Raw genomic sequence first — 19,710 nt, 5'->3', positions numbered from 1 at the left:
CAGCCCCCAACTAAAACCCCTCCAACGCGTTATTAAGGATCTACAACCTATCCTGAAGGATGACCCATCACTCTCACAAATCTTGGGAGACAGGCCAGTCCTTGCCTACAGACAGCCCCCCAACCTGAAGCAAATACTCACCAACAACCACATACCACACAACAGAACCACTAACCCAGGAACCTACCCTTGCAACAAAGCCCGTTGCCAACTGTGCCCACATATCTATTCAGGGGACACCATCACAGGGCCTAATAACATCAGCCACACTATCAGAGGCTCGTTCACCTGCACATCCACCAATGTGATATATGCCATCATGTGCCAGCAATGCCCCTCTGCCATGTACATTGGTCAAACTGGACAGTCTCTACGTAAAAGAATAAATGGACACAAATCAGATGTCAAGAATTATAACATTCATAAACCAGTCGGAGAACACTTCAATCTCTCTGGTCACGAGATTACAGAGATGAAAGTTGCTATCTTACAACACAAAAACTTCAAATCCAGACTCCAGCGAGAGACTGCTGAATTGGAATTCATTTGCAAATTGGATACTATTAATTTAGGCTTAAATGGAGACTGGGAGTGGCTAAGTCATTATGCAAGGTAGCCTATTTCCCCTTGTTTTTTCCTACCTCCCCCCCCAAGACGTTCTGGTTAAACTTGGATTTATGCTGGAAATGACCCACCTTGATTATCATAGGTTTCAGAGTAACAGCCGTGTTAGTCTGTATTCGCAAAAAGAAAAGGAGGACTTGTGGCACCTTAGAGACTAACCAATTTATTTGAGCATGAGCTTTCATGAACTACAGCTCACTTCATTGAATGCATCCGATGAAGTGAGCTGTAGCTCACGAAAGCTCATGCTCAAATATATTGGTTAGTCTCTAAGGTGCCACAAGTCCTCCTTTTCTTTTTGATTATCATACACATTGTGAGGAGAGTGGTCAGTTTGGATGGGCTATTGCCAGCAGGAGAGTGAGTTTGTGTGTGTGTGTATGAGGGTGGGGGGTGAGAAAAGCTGGATTTGTGCTGGAAATGGCCCACCTTGATTATCATGCACATTGTAAGGAGAGTGATCGCTTTAGATAAGCTATTACTAGCAGGAGAGTGGGGTGGGAGGAGGTATTGTTTCATGGTCTCTGTGTACATAATAAGAAAAGGAGTACTTGTGGCACCTTAGAGACTAACCAATTTATTTGAGCATGAGCTTTCGTGAGCTACAGCTCACTTCATCAGATGCATACCGTGGAAACTGCAGCAGACTTTACATAATGTCTTCTACAGTTTCCACAGTATGCATCCGATGAAGTGAGCTGTAGCTCAGGGAAGCTCATGCTCAAATAAATTGGTCGGTCTCTAAGGTGCCACAAGTCCTCCTGTTCTTTTTGCTCAAATCAGTGTCTTCGTCTGTGAGGTGCCGCAAGGCCTCCCCGGGCCAACTAACCTAGCCAAGGTGGCGGCCCTTCAGTCTGAGCCGCCCCTATCAAACATGGCAGTTTACGTTGCCCTCAGTTGCCCCTTTCAAACATGGCCGCCACGCAGCCCATGGCCCCGCTGATTGGTGCGAGAACCAGCCAATGACCCTCCAGCCTCTGCCCTCGCGCCGAGCCACTGTCCTGCTATGGGATTGGAGGAAGGGCGATGGGAAGTGATTGATGGCCCCTCTACCAATAGAAATGGGACTTCTGGGGTCGCAGACCAATAGGGAGCGGAGAGGGGCGGGGTAGGGCAGTGCGTCCGGGTTGGGGAGTGAATGGGGCTGGAGTCGGGGCTGAGAGCAGGTAACAGGGCGAACCGTCCCCGGACGCCTGGGTCCGCTCCGTGTCTGTGGGAGGCGGGGGGAGCCCGGACCGGACGCCTGGGTCCGCTCTGTGAGCGGCGGGGGGAGCCCGGACGCCTGGGTCCGCTCTGTGAGGGGCGGGGGAAGCCCGGACGCCTGGGTTCCGTTTCTGGCTGTGGGGCTGCGCGGGCTCCCGGTTGATCTGAGGGGCTGCCCCATGTCCCCTTGTAGGGCGGAGCCCCGAACCCGGCCCTGCCATGGAGACGCTGATCCCCGTTGTCAACAAACTGCAGGAGATTTTCAACACGGTGGGGGCCGAGGTGATCCAGCTGCCCCAGATCGTGGTGATCGGGGCCCAGGTGAGACCCGCTGACCCCGGCCCCCTTCCAGTCCCACCCTTCCCTCCCCGAGGGATCCAGCTGCCCCACATCGTGGTTAAGACCAAAGCAGACTGTGAAGAACTTCAAGAAGATCCCACGAAACTAAGTGACTGGGCAACAAAATGGCAAATGAAATGTAATGTGGATAAATGTCAAGTAATGCACATTGGAAAAAATAAGCTCACCTATACATACAACATGATGGGGGCTAATTTAGCTACAACTAATCAGGAGAAAGATCTTGGAGACATCGTGGATAGTCCTCTGAAGATGTCCACGCAGTGTGCAGCAGCAGTCAAAAAAGCAAACGGGATGTTAGGAATCATTAAAAAGGGATAGAGAATAGGATGGAGAATATCTTATTGCCCTTATATATATCCATGGTACGACCACATCTTGAATATTGCATACGGGGTGGTCCCCTCATCTCAAAAAAGATATACTGTCATTAGAAAAGGTTCAGAAAAGGGCAACTAAAATGATTAGGGTTTTGGAATGGACCCCATATGGGGAGAGATTAAAGAGGCTAAGGGGGATATGATAGAGGTCTATAAAATCATGAGTGGTGTGGAGAAAGTGAATAGGAAAAAGTTATTTACTTGTTCCCATAATATAAGAACTAGGGGCCACCAAATGAAATTGATGGGCAGCAGGTTTAAAACAAATAAAAGGAAGTTCTTCTTCACTCAGCGCACAGTCAAACTGTGGAACTCCTTGCCTGAGGAGGTTGTGAAGGCTAGGACTATAACAGGGTTTAAAAGAGCACTGGATAAATTCATGGAGGTTAAGTCCATTAATGACTGTTAGCCAGGATGGGTAAGGAATGGTGTCCCTAGCCTCTGTTTGTCAGAGGGTGGAGATGGATGGCAGGAGAGAGATCACTAGATCATTACCTGTTAGGTTCACTCCCTCTCGGGCACCTGGCATTGGCCATTGTTGGTAGACAGGATACTGGACTGGATGGACCTTTGGTCTGACCCAGTATGACTGTTCTTATGTGGTGATCAGGGCCCAGGTGAGACCCCCTGACCTCTCCCCGCCAGTCCCACCCTTCCCTCCCTGGGGAGATTCAGCTGCCCCATTGGGGTCCAGGTGAGACCCCCCCACCCAACATCCTCTAATCTCTGAAGCCCCAGGCTCCTCTTCTCCCTCTCCCCACCCTGTCTGTCTGCCCCTCACTTTCCTCTCCTCTCCAGCATTAACCCCGTCTCCTCTCCCCCACCCCACACACAGAGCAGTGGAAAGAGCTCGGTTCTGGAGAGTATTGTGGGTCGTGATTTCCTGCCCCGGGGCTCAGGCATTGTCACCCGGCGGCCACTGGTCCTGCAGCTGGTGAATGTGCCATCGCTGGAGGAGCGGCAATGTGCAGCCAGTGGGGAGACAAGTAAGGGGGTGCTGGGAGCCAGGGTGGGCTCTCCCTGGGCTGAGGGGACAGGAGGCAGAAGGTTGTGGGAGGCCGGGACTCTTTGGTTGTAACCCAGCTCTGGGAGGGGGGTGGGGTCTAGTGGTTAGAGTGGGGGTGGGGAGCTGGAAGACAAGACTTCTGGGTTCTCTCCCTTGCTCTGCAGTACCATTCACTGGGAGGCCGCCTTGACGTTCTCTCTCTCTGTCTCTCACACTCACATTCTCTCTCACACACACTTTGAGGATAGAGACCCCAAGGGCTCCCGGTTGATGACATCCTGAGGAGTCTGGCTCACTGTGACCCCCTCTCTCCCTATTGCTGGGGAGCCCATGTCTGTGGGTTGCAGCCAGTGGTTCCTATGGAGAGCCAGGGTCCCAAACACAGCTGCTTGGAGTCGGGCTGCGCAAGCCCCTGAAGCCCTGTCCGCACCCTGGGAGGCTGAGTGTGACCCCGAATCGGCTCTCCCTGCAGGTACCCAGGCCGAGGAGTGGGCGACATTCCTGCATTGCAAGCATAAGGTAGGGGCCCTGCTTGGGATCTGAGGGTGGCCCCCTCAACCCCTGTCTGGGTCTTGGGGGAGAAATGATGGTAATCGGGTTGGGTGGGGGATGCCCCTCCCTGACCTGTCTGGCAAGGGGTAATGTGGGTGATATTCCCAGTGCCCATCCCTGTCCTTTGTTGGGGGGTGGGGGGACAGCCTCCCTTTCCCATCCTGGCTGTGGGTCATTGCATGCCCCCTCTCCATGTATTGCCAGCTGCTGGGCAGAAGGAAGTACCACCAGGGGCTGTGGAGCCTGTCTCGGGGCCAACCCTGTCTCTCTGTCCCCTCTCAGAGCTTCACCGACTTTGATGAGATCCGGCAGGAGATCGAGACTGAGACTGAGAGGACGACAGGAACCAACAAGGTAATGAACACCTGTGACATCGACCTCCCCAATGTGTGTGTGTGAACCCAGGAGTCCTGATCCCAGTCTCCCCTATTCTAACCCACCAGACCCCACTCCCCCTCCCAGAGCTGGGGAGAGAACCCAGGAGTCTTGGCTCCCAGCCCCCTCTGCTCTAACTGTGCTGGTTATTGCCCTGCAGGGGATCAGCCTGGAGCCCCTGTATCTGAAGATCTACTCCCCACATGTCCTGAACCTAACGCTGGTCGACCTACCGGGGATCACCAAGGTGTGAGGCGGGTGCCCCATGATGTTGGGGAATGGGATGGGGAGGGGCCCTTGGATAGAGTGGGAAGGGGTAATGCCCCACTGTGGGTGTCTGTCAAAGCTGCCGCTCGGGGGATATTTCCATAGTCCGTCTTATTCCTGTTTTCACTGAGAGATCTTCCCAACCACAGACCCTCAGCCAGCTGGTGTCTGTAACTATGAGTCCTGGCTCCCAGTCCCCCTGCTCTAACCACCAGACCCTGCTCCCATCCCAGAGCTGGGGAGAAAACCCAGCAGTCCGGACTTTCCTGTATCTTGTCTGGCAGGAGCCTGCACTCACTCTTCTCTCCCCTCCCCAGGTGCCTGTGGGGGACCAGCCCCCCGACATTGAGGGCCAGGTGCGGGAGATGATCCTATCCTACGTCTCCAACCCAAACTGCCTGATCCTGGCTGTGACGGCTGCCAACACGGACATGGCCACCTCTGAGGCACTCAAGCTGGCCCGGGATGTTGACCCTGATGGTACCAATGTGGGGGGCTCCCCCAGGGGACCCCGGGTGTGGGTAGGGCTGAGAGCTGGGGGGCTGTGAGCCTTGCATGGGGGGAGTGGATGAGGGGCATGGTGAGGGGGATGCAGTGGATTTACTGGGTGTTTGGTGCTGCACCCTTCACAGACTCTCTTTAGGGAGTGCCCCCCCCTTTAATGTATGAGGCTCTGGCTTTGTTCCCCCATAACCAGTGGTGAGCTGGAGCCGGTTTGCACCGGTTCGCAAGAACCGGTTGTTAAATTTAGAAGCCCTTTTAGAACCGGTTGTTCCGCGAGGGACAACTGGTTCTAAAAGGGCTTCTAAATTTAAATGGCCAAAAGTGGCACCTTAGGTGTCGACTCCATGGGTGTGCCAGCCCTGGAACACCCACGGGGAAAATTGCACCCACCGGCAGCTCCCCGCTCCGGCCCCAGCTCACCTCCCCTCCACCTCCTCCCCTGAACGTGCCGCCCTGCTCTGCTTCTCTGCCCCCCTAGGCTTCCTGTGAATCAGCTGTTCGCACGGGAAGCTAGGGCAGGCTGAGAAGCAAGTGGTGGCTTCCCGCTCAGGCCCAGGGAGGCAGAGGTGAGTTCGGGCCGGGGGGCACGCGAGGAGGGCCGCCTGCGCCGCAGCAGGTAACCCCGGGTGGGGGGGGGAAGGCATGCAGGGGAACCGCTCCCTGCCCCAGCTCACCTCCGCCACCCTCGGCCTGAGTGGGAAGCCGCGACCTGCTTCTCAGCCCTCCCAGGCTTCCCGCCGAACAGCTGATTCGCGGGAAGCTGGGGGGGGGGAGAAGCCGAGTGGGGCGGTGCATTCAGAGGCGGAGGTGAGGTGAGCTGGGGCCGGGTACGGAGTGAAGAGCTGCCGGTGGATGCTCTGCACCCACCAATTTTCCCCGTGGGTGCTCCAGCCCCGGAGCACCCAGGGAGTTGGCGCCTAAGGACCCCTGTTCCCCCGCTAGCTATGCTCCCCCGCCCCAGGAGCCAGAGGGACCTGCCAGATGCTTCCTGGGAGCTGCCCCAAGTAAGCACCGCCGGGACTCCCCACCTCGCCTCCCGGCATGTGCCTCTGGCTCTTAAGGAATGGGGTGGGCATGCACGACGGTGGCCCACAAGACCCTCCTGCCCAGTTCTGGGGGCAGTCAGGGGACAGGGGAGGGGGGTGGATGGGGCAGGGGTCCTGAGGGGGGGGGGGGCCGTCGAGGAACACAGGGGGGTTGGATGGGGCAGGAGTCCCGGGGGGCAGGGGTGGGCAACTACCCCCTTGTAGGGTGAGGAGGGAACCTGTTAAGATTTTGGCAGCTCATCGCTGCCCATAACTCCCTTGGGCTCCAGCCCCTGCTTCCACTCCCGTTCCTCTCTGTGGCTCTCCACCAGTCCAAGGAAGTTTGTGTCCCTGGCAGAGACTTCACCCCTCATGGGAGTGCTGCAGCCAGCAGGGACCAGGAGAGACTGGGAGCAGCTTTTGCAAAACCCGCTGGTGTTTGTTGGTCTCCTGCAGTCCGGGATCAGAGGGTTCAGGCTAGAGAGGAAAAGCCAGGCTTAGGTCAGAGTCTGTGTCGGCTGGACCACCAGCCCTGCTGCTCCAAAACCTCCTGGGGGTCTGCCTGCAGTGCTGCAGGGGCTCCAGTGGCCATGCCGGCCCAGACATGGGTACCCAATGGAAGGGCTTTCCTGGTGCTGCAGGAATGTCACCTACCCCGGCGCCGGAAGCACTGGTCTGCTGCGCTGGGGGTTAGGTCGCCGTGGGGGGTTTCATACCCTGACCCACATCACTAGGTGGGTAACTGTAGCCTGGGCCTGCCTGATCATCCCTACCCCCTCCCCTCCTGCAGGACGCCGCACACTGGCCGTGGTCACCAAGCTGGACCTGATGGACGCTGGGACTGATGCCATGGACGTCCTGATGGGCCGGGTCATCCCTGTCAAACTGGGCATCATTGGGGTGGTGAACAGGTGGGTAGTAGGGTGGCGGAGTCTGGGGGGGGCTGCATAGAGGGGGTGGAGGAGCTGTGGAGATGTAGGGCTGTGCATGTGGGAAGGTGTGGGGGCTGGTGAGAGGGGCAGGGCTTGACTGGAGTTTGGAGATGTGTGCATTGGAGGTTGGAGGGCTGTGGAGAAAGTCTGGAGATGGGATGGGGGTGCTGTGCTGGAGTTTGGGGGAATGGAGGGGTTGCAGGGAGGCAGCAAACCCAACATTTCCCCCCCCGCCCCAGCCTGGAATGGAGGGGGAGTGGGGACAGACAATGACTTTGTCCTGCCCCTCACAGGAGCCAGCATGACATCAACAGCGGGAAGCGCATTGTGGAGTCGCTGCAGGACGAGCAGGGCTTCCTGCAGAAGCGTTACCCATCGCTGGCCAACCGCAACGGCACCCGGCACCTGGCCAAGACCCTCAACCGGTGGGTACCAGCTGGGGAGGGGAGGTGCCGGCTAGGACCTGCGCAGCTGGGGCTCTGCTCTCCCTAGCGAGGGGCACTTGTGGGGAATCAGGGCCAGAGGACTAGAGCTGGGGAGGGTGCAGTTAAAGGATCTGTTGCAGAGAAGGAAAAGGGCGGAGGGGGTGCATGCCGCCCCAGCAGACGGAATAGAAGTGAGCCCATTTACAGCTGACCAGAAAGGGTGTGTGGGTGAGTGTCATACCGGGCATTCTTCTGCAGAACTCAGTGCCGGTAGAGTGTGGCCAGGAGCATGGATGGGGGGCAGCTGGAGGAGCAGGGTCGCACATGGTGGCAGGAGGCCCTGGAGTCACCCCAGCGGAGGAGCTAAGCCCTGGCTGTCAGGGCTGGGGGCCAGAATGATCCCCCAGAAATTCAGCAGGCAGGAGGCCGGGGTAGTTGGGCTCATTTCTGTGCCCCTGCCCCAGGTTGCTGATGCACCACATCCGGGACTGCCTGCCGGAGCTGAAAACCCGGGTGAATGTGCTGACGGCCCAGTACCAGTCGGTGCTGCAGAGCTATGGGCAGCCCATTGAGGACAAGAATGCCACGCTGCTGCAGATCATCACCAAGTTTGCCACCGAGTACTGCCACACCATTGAGGGCACGGCCCGGAACATCGAGACCTCAGAGCTGTGAGTGCTGGGGGTTGGGGGGCAGCGGGCCTGCCCCCTTGAGGGCAGGAACTGCAGCGCAGATACCTGGGAGCTGAGAGGTCGGGGGGCATGAGGGGGGGCAGTGCTGAGAGGCAGGGTGGTTTGGACATTTTAGGGGGGCCTGTGCTTTGGCTACTGTTTCTGTGCCCTCTCCCAACCCTTCAGTGTCTCTTCCCCCCCACCCTCCCAGCTGCGGGGGCGCCCGCATGTGCTACATCTTCCACGAGACATTCGGCCGGACGTTGGAGTCCATCGACCCGCTGGCTGGGCTCACGATGCTGGACATCCTGACGGCCATTCGCAATGCCACGGTATGGTACCCTCCCCCCCCCCCCCCCCCAGGGCTCCCCAGGGCAGTGCCCCCTCCACCGGCCCCTGTTCTATTAATTTAGATGGAATAAATGTGCCACAGATGTTCCCATGGCCCAGTCACTATCTAACATTAAACAGTGCTAAGCGAGCTGCAGGGTTTGGTACCCAGAGACCTCGGCCCACCCAGCACCATGGCAAACACCATCCGCTTGCCTCGTAAATTGTCGTTAATGATACAGAGAAGACGGCAAAGCCATGGGCGGCGTGTAAACAGCTAGCTGCAGAATCATAGAATATCAGGGTTGGAAGGGACCTCAGGAGGTCATCTAGTCCAACCCCCTGCTCAAAGCAGGACCGATCCCCAATTAAATCATCCCAGCCAGGGCTTTGTCAAGCCTGACCTTAAAAACTTCTAAGGAAGGCAATTCCACCACCTCCCTAGGTAACGCATTCCAGTGTTTCACCCTCCTCCTAGTGAAAAAGTTTTTCCTAATATCCAACCTAAATCTCCCCCACTGCAACTTGAGACCATTACTCCTTGTCCTGTCATCCACTACCACTGAGAATAGTCTAGATCCATCCTCTTTGGAACCCCCTTTCAGGTAGTTGAAAGCAGCTATCAAATCTCCCCTCATTCTTCTCTTCTGTAGACTAAACAATCCCAGTTCCCTCAACCTCTCCTCGTAAGTCATGTGTTCCAGTCCCCTAATCATTTTTGTTGCCCTCCGCTGGACTCTCTCCAATTTATCCACATCCTTCTTGTAGTGTGGGGCCCAAAACTGGACACAGTACTCCAGATGAGGCCTCACCAATCTCGAATAGAGGGGAACGATCACGTCCCTTGATCTGCTGGCAGTGCCCCTACTTATACATCCCAAAATGCCATTGGCCTTCTTGGCTACAAGGGCACACTGTTGACTCATATCCAGCTTCTCATCCACTGTAACCCCTAGGTCCTTTTCTGCAGAACTGCTGCCTAGCCATTCGGTCCCTAGTCTGTAGCAGTGCACTGGATTCTTCCGTCCTAAGTGCAGGACTCTGCACTTGTCCTTGTTGAACCTCATTAGATTTCTTTTGGCCCAATCCTCCAATTTGTCTAGGTCCCTCTGTATCCTATCCGTACCCTCCAGCGTATCTAACACTCATCCCAGTTTAGTGTCGTCTGCAAACTTGCTGAGGGTGCAATCCACACCATCCTCCAGATCATTAATGAAGATATTGAACAAAACCGGCCCCAGGACTGACCCTTGGAGCACTCCTCTTGATACTGGCTGCCAACTAGACATGGAGCCATTGATCACTACCCATTGTGCCCGACAATCTAGCCAATTTTCTACCCACCTTATAGTGCATTCATCCAGCCCATACTTCTTTAACTTGCTGACAAGAATATCGTGGGAGACAGTGTCAAAAGCTTTGCTAAAGTCAAGGAACACCACGTCCACTGCTTTCTCTTCATCCACAGAACCAGCTATCTCATCATAGAAGGCAATCAGATTAGTCAGGCATGACTTGCCCTTGGTGAATCCATGCTGACTGTTCCTGATCACTTTCCTCTCATCTAAGTGCTTCAGAATTGATTCCTTGAGGACCTGCTCCATGATTTTTCCGGGGACTGAGGTGAGGCTGACTGGCCTGTAGTTCCCAGGATCCTCCTTCTTCCCTTTTTTTAAAGATGGGCACTACATTAGCCTTTTTCCAGTCGTCCGGGACTTCCCCGGATCACCATGAGTTTTCAAAGATAATGGCCAATGGCTCTGCAATCACATCTGCCAACTCCTTTAGCACTCTCGGATGCAGCGCATCCGGCCCCATGGACTTGTGTATGTCCAGCTTTTCTAAATAGTCCTGAACCACTTCTTTCTCCACAGAGGGCTGGTCACCTCCTCCCCATGCCGTGCTGCCCAGTGCAGTAGTCTGGGAGCTGACCCTGTTCGTGAAGACAGAGGCAAAAAAAGCATTTCGACAGGTTTCAGAGTAACAGCCGTGTTAGTCTGTATTCGCAAAAAGAAAAGGAGTACTTCACAGGGCCTAATAACATCAGCCACACTATCAGAGGCTCGTTCACCTGCACATCCACCAATGTGATATATGCCATCATGTGCCAGCAATGCCCCTCTGCCATGTACATTGGTCAAACTGGACAGTCTCTACGTAAAAGAATAAATGGACACAAATCAGATGTCAAGAATTATAACATTCATAAACCAGTCGGAGAACACTTCAATCTCTCTGGTCACGCAATCACAGACATGAAAGTTGCTATCTTAAAACAAAAAAACTTCAAATCCAGACTCCAGCGAGAAACTGCTGAATTGGAATTCATTTGCAAATTGGATACTATTAATTTAGGCTTAAATAGAGACTGGGAGTGGCTAAGTCATTATGCAAGGTAGCCTATTTCCTCTTGTTTTTTCCTACCCCCCCCCCCCCCCGCCCCAGATGTTCTGGTTTAACTTGGATTTAAACTTGGAGAGTGGTCAGTTTGGATGAGCTATTACCAGCAGGAGAGTGAGTTTGTGTGTGTATGGGGGTGGGTTTTTGGAGGGGGGTGAGGGAGTGAGAGAACCTGGATTTGTGCAGGAAATGGCCTAACTTGATTATCATGCACATTGTGTAAAGAGTTGTCACTTTGGATGAGCTATCACCAGCAGGAGAGTGAATTTGTGTGGGGGGGTGGAGGGTGAGAAAACCTGGATTTGTGCTGGAAATGGCCTAACCTGATGATCACTTTAGATAAGCTATTACCAGCAGGACAGTGGGGTGGGAGGAGGTATTGTTCCATATTCTCTGTGTATATATAAAGTCTGCTGCAGTTTCCACGGTATGCATCCGATGAAGTGAGCTGTAGCTCACGAAAGCTCATGCTCAAATAAATTGGTTAGTCTCTAAGGTGCCACAAGTACTCCTTTTCTTTTTGAAAAAAAGCATTGAGTACATTAGCTTTTTCCACATCCTCCGTCATTAGGTTGCCTCCCTCATTCAGTAAGGGGCCCACACTTTCCTTGACTTTCTTCTTGTTGCCAACATACCTGAAGAAACCCTTCTTGTTACTCTTAACATCTCTTGCTAGCTGCAACTCCAGGTGTGATTTGGCCTTCCTGATTTCACTCCTGCATGCCCAAGCAATATTTTTATACTCATCCCTGGTCATTTGTCCAATCTTCCACTTCTTGTAAGCTTCTTTTTTGTGTTTAAGATCAGCAAGGATTTCACTGTTAAGCCAAGCTGGCCGCCTGCCATATTTACTATTCTTTCTACACATCAGGATGGTTTGCCCCTGTAACCTCAATAAGGATTCTTTAAAATACAGCTAGCTCTCCTAGACTCCTTTCCCCCTCCTGTTATTCTCCCAGGGGATCTTGCCCATCAGTTCCCTGAGGGAATCAAAGTCTGCTTTTCTGAAGTCCAGGGTCCATATTCTGCTGCTTTCCTTTCCTCCTTGTGTCAGGATCCTGAACTCGACCATCTCATGGTCACTGCCTCCCAGATTCCCATCCACTTTTGCTTCCCCTACTAATTCTTCCTGGTTTGTGAGCAGCAGGTCAAGAAGAGCTCTGCCCCTAGTTGGTTCCTCCAGCACTTGCACCAGGAAATTATCCCCTACATTTTCCAGAAACTTCCTGGATTATCTGTGCACCTCTGTATTGCTCTCGCAGCAGATATCAGGGTGATTGAAGTCTCCCATGAGAACCAGGGCGTGCGGTCTAGTAGCTTCTGCGAGTTGCCGGAAGAAAGCCTCGTCCACCTCATCCCCCTGGTCCGGTGGTCTATAGTAGACTCCCATCACGACATCACCCTTGGTGCTCACCCTTCTAAACTTAATCCAGAGACTCTCAGGTTTTTCTGCAGTTTCATCGGATCTCTGAGGAGTCATACTGCTCTCTTACATACAGCAACTCCCCCACCTAGCCACCGGCTTGGCCTGCACCACCCTGCCCCTTCTGTCCCCCTTCCCCTGCCGGAGCCCAAGCACCCCTGCCACTGTGGCTGCCAGCCCCCTTACAACCCCCCATGGTTTCCCTTACCATGCCCCCTGTTAAGGAAAAGTTAGCATATATGCATATGTGACTCCATTTTGGTTTGGGGCCCACCATTGTCTAAAAGCAAACACATCATGCACCAGGAGGAGTGTTCCTTAGATATTGCATTTCTGTGAACTGCCCCCCCCCCCCTTTGTTTCCAGCCTGTCTCAACTCCCGGTTTCTGTTCTTTGTCTGTTTTTAACTTTTTGCCTCCTGGCCTTAATGTGGGCCTCCCATCCTGATAAGAAAGGCTACTAGTGCATTGCTTTAGGACCATGTTGTGTAGTTGAAGTAATGGTTTAGCACCAGGAATGCACTTAGCAGGGATAGGTGGTAGATAAGGGAAGGGTTTGTCTATTGGCTAAGGTTTCCCATGCACAAGGGCAACATGCTTTGCTAAAAGGTATATAATCTCTGTATAACCTGCATTCGGGGTCCCCTCCTGATGAGCAGGGGGGCACCACGCTCAAGCGTAATAAACTTAGTATCTTTGGGAACCCTGCAGTTGTGGACTTTGTTCGTGTGCCTCCACCTAGACTCGAACTGTGCGTGACCTGTCGGGTATAATTCGCAGCAGTTCGTGTGCGTGACCTGTCGGGTATAATTTGTAACACCCCCAGCCCTGCATGGTACAGTAACACCACCTGGCTCTACATGGTATGGACCTCTTCCCTATTCTCCTCCTCCTCCCACCCCCGCATACATACCATGTTGGGGATGGTACCGAGCCATGACAGGGGTAAGAGACCATAATGGAGTGCGGGGTGAGTGTGTGTATATGCCCCCTCTCCCAGTGCCCTGGAGTGGGATGTGCCCCTGGGGCTGGGGGTACCCACCCCACAACATCCTCAGTCCCATCTCACTGCGGCTGCCTGGGACCGCCATGCCCTTGTGTCCTGACTAGCCCCCTCCTGGCTTTCTGTGCCCCAGGGGAGTGGAGAATGGGATGAGGCTGGGTGGTGACTTGCGGGGGGGAGGTGGGTGTCTCTCTATCCCCACTGGAGAAGGCACTGCTCTGATGAGGTCCCTGCCTCCCTCCCCAGGGCCCCCGTCCCGCCCTCTTCGTGCCTGAGGTCTCTTTCGAGCTGCTGGTGAAACGTCAGATCAAGCGTCTGGAGGACCCAAGTCTGCGCTGCGTGGAGCTGGTGCACGAGGAGCTGCAGCGCATCATTCAGCACTGCTCCACCTACAACACGCAGGTACCTGGGACCCCCACCCCAGGGACTCCCACCCCCCATCATCCAGCCCCATTCCACCTACAACACGCAGGTACACATGCAGGTGCCTGGGACCCCCCACCCCCACCTCGGGGATCTCCACCGCCCCCCATCATCCAGCCCTGCTCCACCTTCCACCAGTAACACTCAGGTGCCCCCCATGGGGGTGTCTGACCTTAGGCCAGTGCCTGTGCGTTGTCCCGTGTTTTCTCCAAGCTCTGCCGGGACTAACAGAGCCCAGCTAGCTTCCCTGACGTGCAGTGCGTTCATCTCAGATAAAAGCATTACAGTGAAAACACAGCGTGAAACCATCCCCTGTCGCCAGACCTGCTGTGCCCCTGGTGTCCCGCATCTTCTCCCTAAGCCCCCACAGGGCCTCACACCCTGCCTGCTTGCTTTGCCCCCTGGTTATGGTCTTGTGTCTGTTTCTGGGTTACACTCACTCTTGATACCAAAGCCCCTTCTCTGTCTCCTGGGCCTCTCAAGCCTGCTCTGACCCAGTCTGTGCAATCCCCTGGGATGTGTGTGATGGTTTAGGGGTGCACCTGGACCAGTGAGGTCCTGTGACCCGACCCCTGCCTTGTAACCTGGATGCTGCACAACTGGGGTTGGATTCCCTGACCGCCATGGGCTCTGACAGTTAAATAACACAGCATGCAATCAGGTGATGTAACTGCTTATTTTTTGCGGGGAGGGGTATTAAACTATCTGTTCTCCCCTGGCTGGGGAGGTTGGACAAGGTGGTACTTTTACCTGCCACAGAGCCCTGCAACGGGACCCAAATCCACCAGGACCCAACTATGAGTGTCGGCTGTGAAAAGCACTGCCACTTTCCAGGGGGAAGTGTTGGGTTTAGGGCCAGATGAGGCTTTAAACGTGGGCCCAAGCAGACCTCTGGCCTGCAGTAATCAGACCCAGCTGGAGCAGTCTCTGGCTAAGTCGTGGGCCCATGGTGTCTGGCACATCTCAGTAGCCATCTGTTCAAGTTTCAACGTTTCCAAGGTCTTTCCTCTTTTCCCTTCCTCCACCCCAGGAGCTGCTGCGCTTCCCCAAACTGCATGAGGCGATTGTGGAGGTGGTGACAGGCGTCCTGCGGCAGAGGCTGCCCATCACGAACGAGATGGTAACACCCCAGGGGAGGGGGCTGCTATGGGACATCTGGGATGACAGCAGGGTATGGGCTGATATGGGTGTGGGGGTTGAAGTCTGCGTCCCAGGGTGGATTGATTTAAATCAGCAAGTGGGAAAATGCACTTTAAAAAACCAACTTTAATCATATTTTGCATTTGTACTTTTTAGGAAGATAACTTAAAAGGTGGATTCTCACTGGCTGATAACCATTAAACCATGTTACTTTACAACTGACTATGGTCTTTACAAGAAGCGTCCATCTGCGATGCAGGCGGGTGTGCCAGATCTGTACAGATTTATTTAAACCACTCTGTAGTTGGACCTACACATTTATTCAGAGTTTAATTTTATGATGTTAGAAAATCGTGAATGATGCATTTTTATTTACTAGATAATTAATAAAAACCATGAAATGCTGTTTCTGGGCATTTTTAATGGAATTCTAGTTTCCATCCAAATAGAGTTGGACACAAATTACAAGTAAGAAAATTAAATTACCTTAAATGTGCTGGTCCATAAGAACAAATGTAAATCAAAACATGTTTTGCACTTAAAACTAACTGATATATTCAACATAGGCCTTCCACCATGTCCTTTGACTGAAAGCTAAGTGTAAGAGCACGAGATCTACTAGTTGTTTCCGTCTTCTAGTCTGAGATTTTACAAGGATTCCAGGTTGTCCAACTCCTGGTTGGGTTTTGAACTTTGAACAAACTGAAATGAAGGAAGTATTCTCTCTGCTATCGAAACCTGCTTTAACCTTCCACAAACTCTGGTTCCCAGGGCTGAGCCAGTGACTTCCGCGGTTTGATGTTCTTTAAGATGTCAGCAGCAAACGTGTACTGCTTTTGATTAAAATCCGTTACCATTCTGGCGACCTGTGTTAAGGGCTAAGCTCACAATACTCTCAGTATTATTTTAAACAGCTTCACAACAAAAATCACATTTACTGAGTTTAAATTAAATACTTTTTTGTGTTGTTTTTGAAGCTCATAGGGTTTTTTGTTTTTAATCCACTATTCTGGGCCCCAGTGCAGGGAGCCCGGATTCCTGGGCTCCCTCACCGGGCTCCATCCCATCCCTCTCCCCTGCAGGTTCATAATCTGGTTGCAATCGAGCTCGCCTATATCAACACCAAGCACCCGGACTTCATTGACACAGCGCTGGTGTCTGCCTCTGTCAGCAGCAGCAAGGTAATGTCTCTCTGCTCCCCTGCCCCATGTCCTACTGCTGAGCCTCTTCCGCCCCAGTGGGCAGCAGTGTCGCCCCCCACCTCCCCACATGACATGCTGATGACCAGCTGGTCTCTGCTCTCCCCAGAATGACCCCCCTGCGGAGGGGATCCGGCGCTGGAAGAGTGACAAAGTGGAGGATGCTGGCATGGAGGAGAAGCCCAAGGGGAACCCCCAGCCCCCCATGTATTCCAGCCCCAGTCGCTCCCATGCTGTCAATCTGCTGGACACGGTGAGTTCCCCCCCTCCCCCCACAGGCAGGTGATGGTGGGGTAGTGACAGCAGGAGACCTGTGTCTGGGCCAATCTTGCTGCTCCGCCTCCCTTTGCGCCTTTTCAGAGCTGCTTCGCTGCCAAGGCCAGCGGGGACCATTTTGATCATCTAGTCTGACACCCCTTCCCCCCACCCCCCAAACACCCACAGGCCAGAGAACTGCCCCATTCTTAGGGAAAAACTGGCCACCACAATCTGTTCTTTCACTCTTAACGATTTGTGCCTTATTTCCAGTCTCAATGTTTCTAGCTTCAGCTTCAACCCATCTCTTTGTTGGAGAATTTTCTGACCTTTGTGTGTGATCCCAGCATTGTGCTACTGGAGATTGCCTGGTTTTATAACCTTACTACTGTTATCCCTGGGGGAAGGCCCTGCGGGGCGGGACCCCCATTTCCCTCGAAGTCCCGTGCCCTGTCTTTCTCCCCACAGCCCATGCCGGCCACACGGAAGCTGAGCCAGCGGGAGCAGCGGGATTGCGAGGTGATCCGCAGACTCATCAAATCCTATTTCCTCATTGTGCGCAAAAGCATACAGGACAGGTAAGACATGGGGGGAACAGGGGCGAGGCTGCAGCCCCTCTCCTGGACCCCTAAGGGCCACGGGGAGTTGGAAGGGCTCTAGATGGGTGCCCTTGTGACCTTAGCCCCTACCCCACAGCGTCCCCAAGACGGTCATGCATTTCCTGGTGAACTATGTCAAGGACCATCTGCAGAGCCAGCTGGTTGGGCAGCTATACAAGCAGCAGCTGCTGGACATGCTGCTCACAGAGTCCGAGGACATGGCACAGCAGCGCAAGGAGGCTGCTGGGCTGCTCCAGGTGAGGAGAGAACTGTGTTTGGGGGCGGTCTCTCTGCCCCCTGCCTATCCTAATGTCTTCTGTCTCCCGTCAGGCCTTGCAGCGAGCCAGCCAGACCATTTCTGAAATCCGGGAGACGCAACTGTGGTGAGGGGAGGCTGTGCCTACAAACAAGCCCTGGGCCCTGCTCTCCCAGCATGACTCCAGGGAGACACCTCTACCTGCCCAGAGCCTGATTTACTCGGTGTCACATACACCCCTGCTTGACCTGTGGGTGTGTGTCCTGAGAAGCTTCGGGGGGCGAGGGGGTAGAGAGACAGGGACAGTGGCAGAGACTCCGCACACACCCTCCCCTTGTTCTTTGCTGCCTGTGTATCTGAGCCACTCCAAGGGTGGGTTGGTGTTATGGAATAAAACCTGTTTGTGCAAAGACCTGGCTTGGACTGTTACCTGGGGTGACACCTACAGCCTAAAGAATTTCAAGGAGGAAGGGAAGTGATGGGTGCACTAAGTGGCTAATGCAGTGTGGGCACCAGCCTGGCTCCCCGTCACAGGCCACAGTTAGCAGGCCACGCTGCCATTTTGTTCTGTCCCTTGGCGCACAGGTGGTAGTTGCGGAGCGTAGATCTCACCCACGACTGGTACTTCCTCCACCACTGGCAGCTCTTCCTGGAGACCTGGGCTGCTGCTCTGCTCCAGCTGCAGAGGCTGCTTCTCAGCAGGGAAGAGATCTTGTGTTTTGCTGCATCCAGGCTCTACTTCTCAGCCAGGAACCAGTTCAGCGGCGCTGTTTTTCTTGGCCCAGCCCTGGGAGAAAGAAAGCGATGGCGTTAATGGCCTTACATATCAGCCCTGACACCTAGGGAAATACACCCTGCAACAACCTGGACACGCACAATTTTTTCCCCGCTTAAACTTTCGTTCTGGCTGGGGTACCTGCCCTGACTTTAGCAACCAGTCGTCTTCGTCAGCATGACTCGCATGCCCAGTCAGGGTCCAGGTCTCAGCCAGGGGGCCCTAACTACAAAAATTAGCCAAAATCATACCCCACTGTCCCCAAATTATCCACAGTTAATATGTAAATGAGGCATTGCACTGAGTCAACAGCCCCTGCTCTCCCCAGTAGATAGCTCCCTTCTTCTCTCAGGGGCTTCACACAGGGGTTCTAGTCCCTGGGAGAAGAGTATGCCTGGGGTGTGGGGGGAGATCAGGCTCCTAGCCCAAGGGGAGATGGGCAGGCTACCTGAGAGCAACTCTGGGGTGTGCCCCTGAAGATCAAGGTGTGTTGGATGATGCATGGGGTGGAGGGCATGGGGTGGGCGGGGAGAGATTTTGGTAGCTACACTTTTGTATGTCAGAATAAAGGATGGAAAATTTCCCCAGCACAGAGCAATGTTCCAGTCACGGCAGCACAGCATTGCAACACCTTTCAGGGGTCAGCTCTGGCTGAAATGCAAGGATCATAACTAGTCAAGAGGATCTGGGTTGCAGCGTGGTCCCTGGTGCCTCAAGAACTGGACCTCCCTCAGCTAGAGGTGGAGGTTGTGGGTCTGATCTGAGAGGAAAGAGTTTAAAAAAAATGAGTGGAAGAACAGGAAAGATTAATATAAACCAGAACCTAGGGACTGTAGAAAATTGATAAGGGAAGCAAAAGGGCATAAGGAAAAAAATCTATGCCCAGCACAGTTAAGGACAACATGAAGATGATTTTTTAAAACTCATATTAGGAACAAAGAAAATCTTAACAATGGTATTGCTCCATTACTAGATAGAAATGATAGAACTCTCAGTACTAATGCAGAGAAGGTTCTGTATTTGGGAAAAGAAAAGCAGATGATGCAGTCCAGGGGTCACCTCATGTCAAAATGAGCCAGGAGGCCATTCTGGTACTTCTGACCATGGTGATGCAGCACCATAAGGCAGGTGTATGTCCGTCTCTGTGTGACGGTAGATGACCTTGGCAAGAGACCCACCTCGTCTCTGATAAACCCGGGTGTCTTGCAGTGGCTCCATCTTAGGGGGCAGGTGTAGGTGAAGGAGCAAAGCAGAACAACTACCCGCCCACCCCTAGAGGGAGTTGAACAGCAAAAACCATAAATCCTGGGCAGGAACCGCAGAGAGATGTTCCTGTTACCATGATCCAAGGCTCTGGAATGGGACCCAGCCCCATACCCCCTGCTGCAGCAAATGGGGGTTCAGCTGGTTCCCCCTGGATCCCTGCAAACTGGGGTTCACAAGGGACTTTTCCCAGCTTCCCCACTGCACCACCCCTATCACTAGCCTCACATTGCTCCCTGTGCCCCACAGGCCCATCCCACTGCCCACACCCCCAGACCTGGGATGGATCCAGGTGGCAAAGGAGGGTACAATCTTCTGTGC

At 53.8% G+C, this 19,710-nt stretch overlaps 1 protein-coding gene across 5 annotated transcripts; it reads left to right on the top strand.

Moving 5' to 3' along the window:
* The first annotated feature begins 1,750 nt into the window (after nt 1-1,750).
* On the top strand, nt 1,751-17,761 carry LOC144278772 (dynamin-1-like protein). 5 transcript variants are annotated; one of them, XM_077840109.1, is made up of 18 exons: nt 1,751-1,790; nt 2,021-2,148; nt 3,403-3,553; nt 4,046-4,092; nt 4,408-4,479; nt 4,661-4,747; nt 5,085-5,247; nt 7,087-7,207; nt 7,522-7,653; nt 8,118-8,324; nt 8,536-8,656; nt 13,726-13,881; nt 14,933-15,022; nt 16,125-16,223; nt 16,351-16,494; nt 16,965-17,074; nt 17,193-17,352; nt 17,426-17,761. In XM_077840109.1, exons 1-18 carry the CDS (start codon nt 1,763-1,765, stop codon nt 17,480-17,482), a joined length of 2,073 nt encoding a protein of 690 aa, XP_077696235.1. In that variant the 5' UTR covers nt 1,751-1,762; the 3' UTR covers nt 17,483-17,761. The 5 variants fall into 5 exon arrangements, with proteins under 5 accessions (XP_077696235.1, XP_077696234.1, XP_077696238.1 ...); XM_077840108.1 differs by having other exon boundaries at nt 4,330-4,479; XM_077840112.1 differs by lacking the exons at nt 16,965-17,074; nt 17,193-17,352; nt 17,426-17,761 and adding an exon at nt 16,770-16,963 and having other exon boundaries at nt 4,330-4,479.
* The last annotated feature ends 1,949 nt before the right edge of the window (nt 17,762-19,710 follow it).

Source organism: Eretmochelys imbricata, chromosome 23 (genome assembly GCF_965152235.1).
Source record: "Eretmochelys imbricata isolate rEreImb1 chromosome 23, rEreImb1.hap1, whole genome shotgun sequence".
NCBI lineage: Eukaryota > Metazoa > Chordata > Testudines > Cheloniidae > Eretmochelys > Eretmochelys imbricata.
The sequence above is the reverse complement of the archived record's forward strand: the minus strand, read 5'-3'. Positions and strand labels throughout refer to the sequence as shown.

What these genes read in the sequence shown, in the direction of transcription:
- LOC144278772 (XM_077840108.1), top strand. Translation starts at nt 1,763, where the DNA reads ATGGGGCTGGAGTCGGGGCTGAGAGCAG. An exon ending in TGCAGCCAGTGGGGAGACAA is followed by an intron (nt 3,554 to 4,045) that starts GTAAGGGGGTGC and finishes CTCTCCCTGCAG; the next exon opens with GTACCCAGGCCGAGGAGTGG. An exon ending in ATCATTGGGGTGGTGAACAG is followed by an intron (nt 7,208 to 7,521) that starts GTGGGTAGTAGG and finishes TGCCCCTCACAG; the next exon opens with GAGCCAGCATGACATCAACA.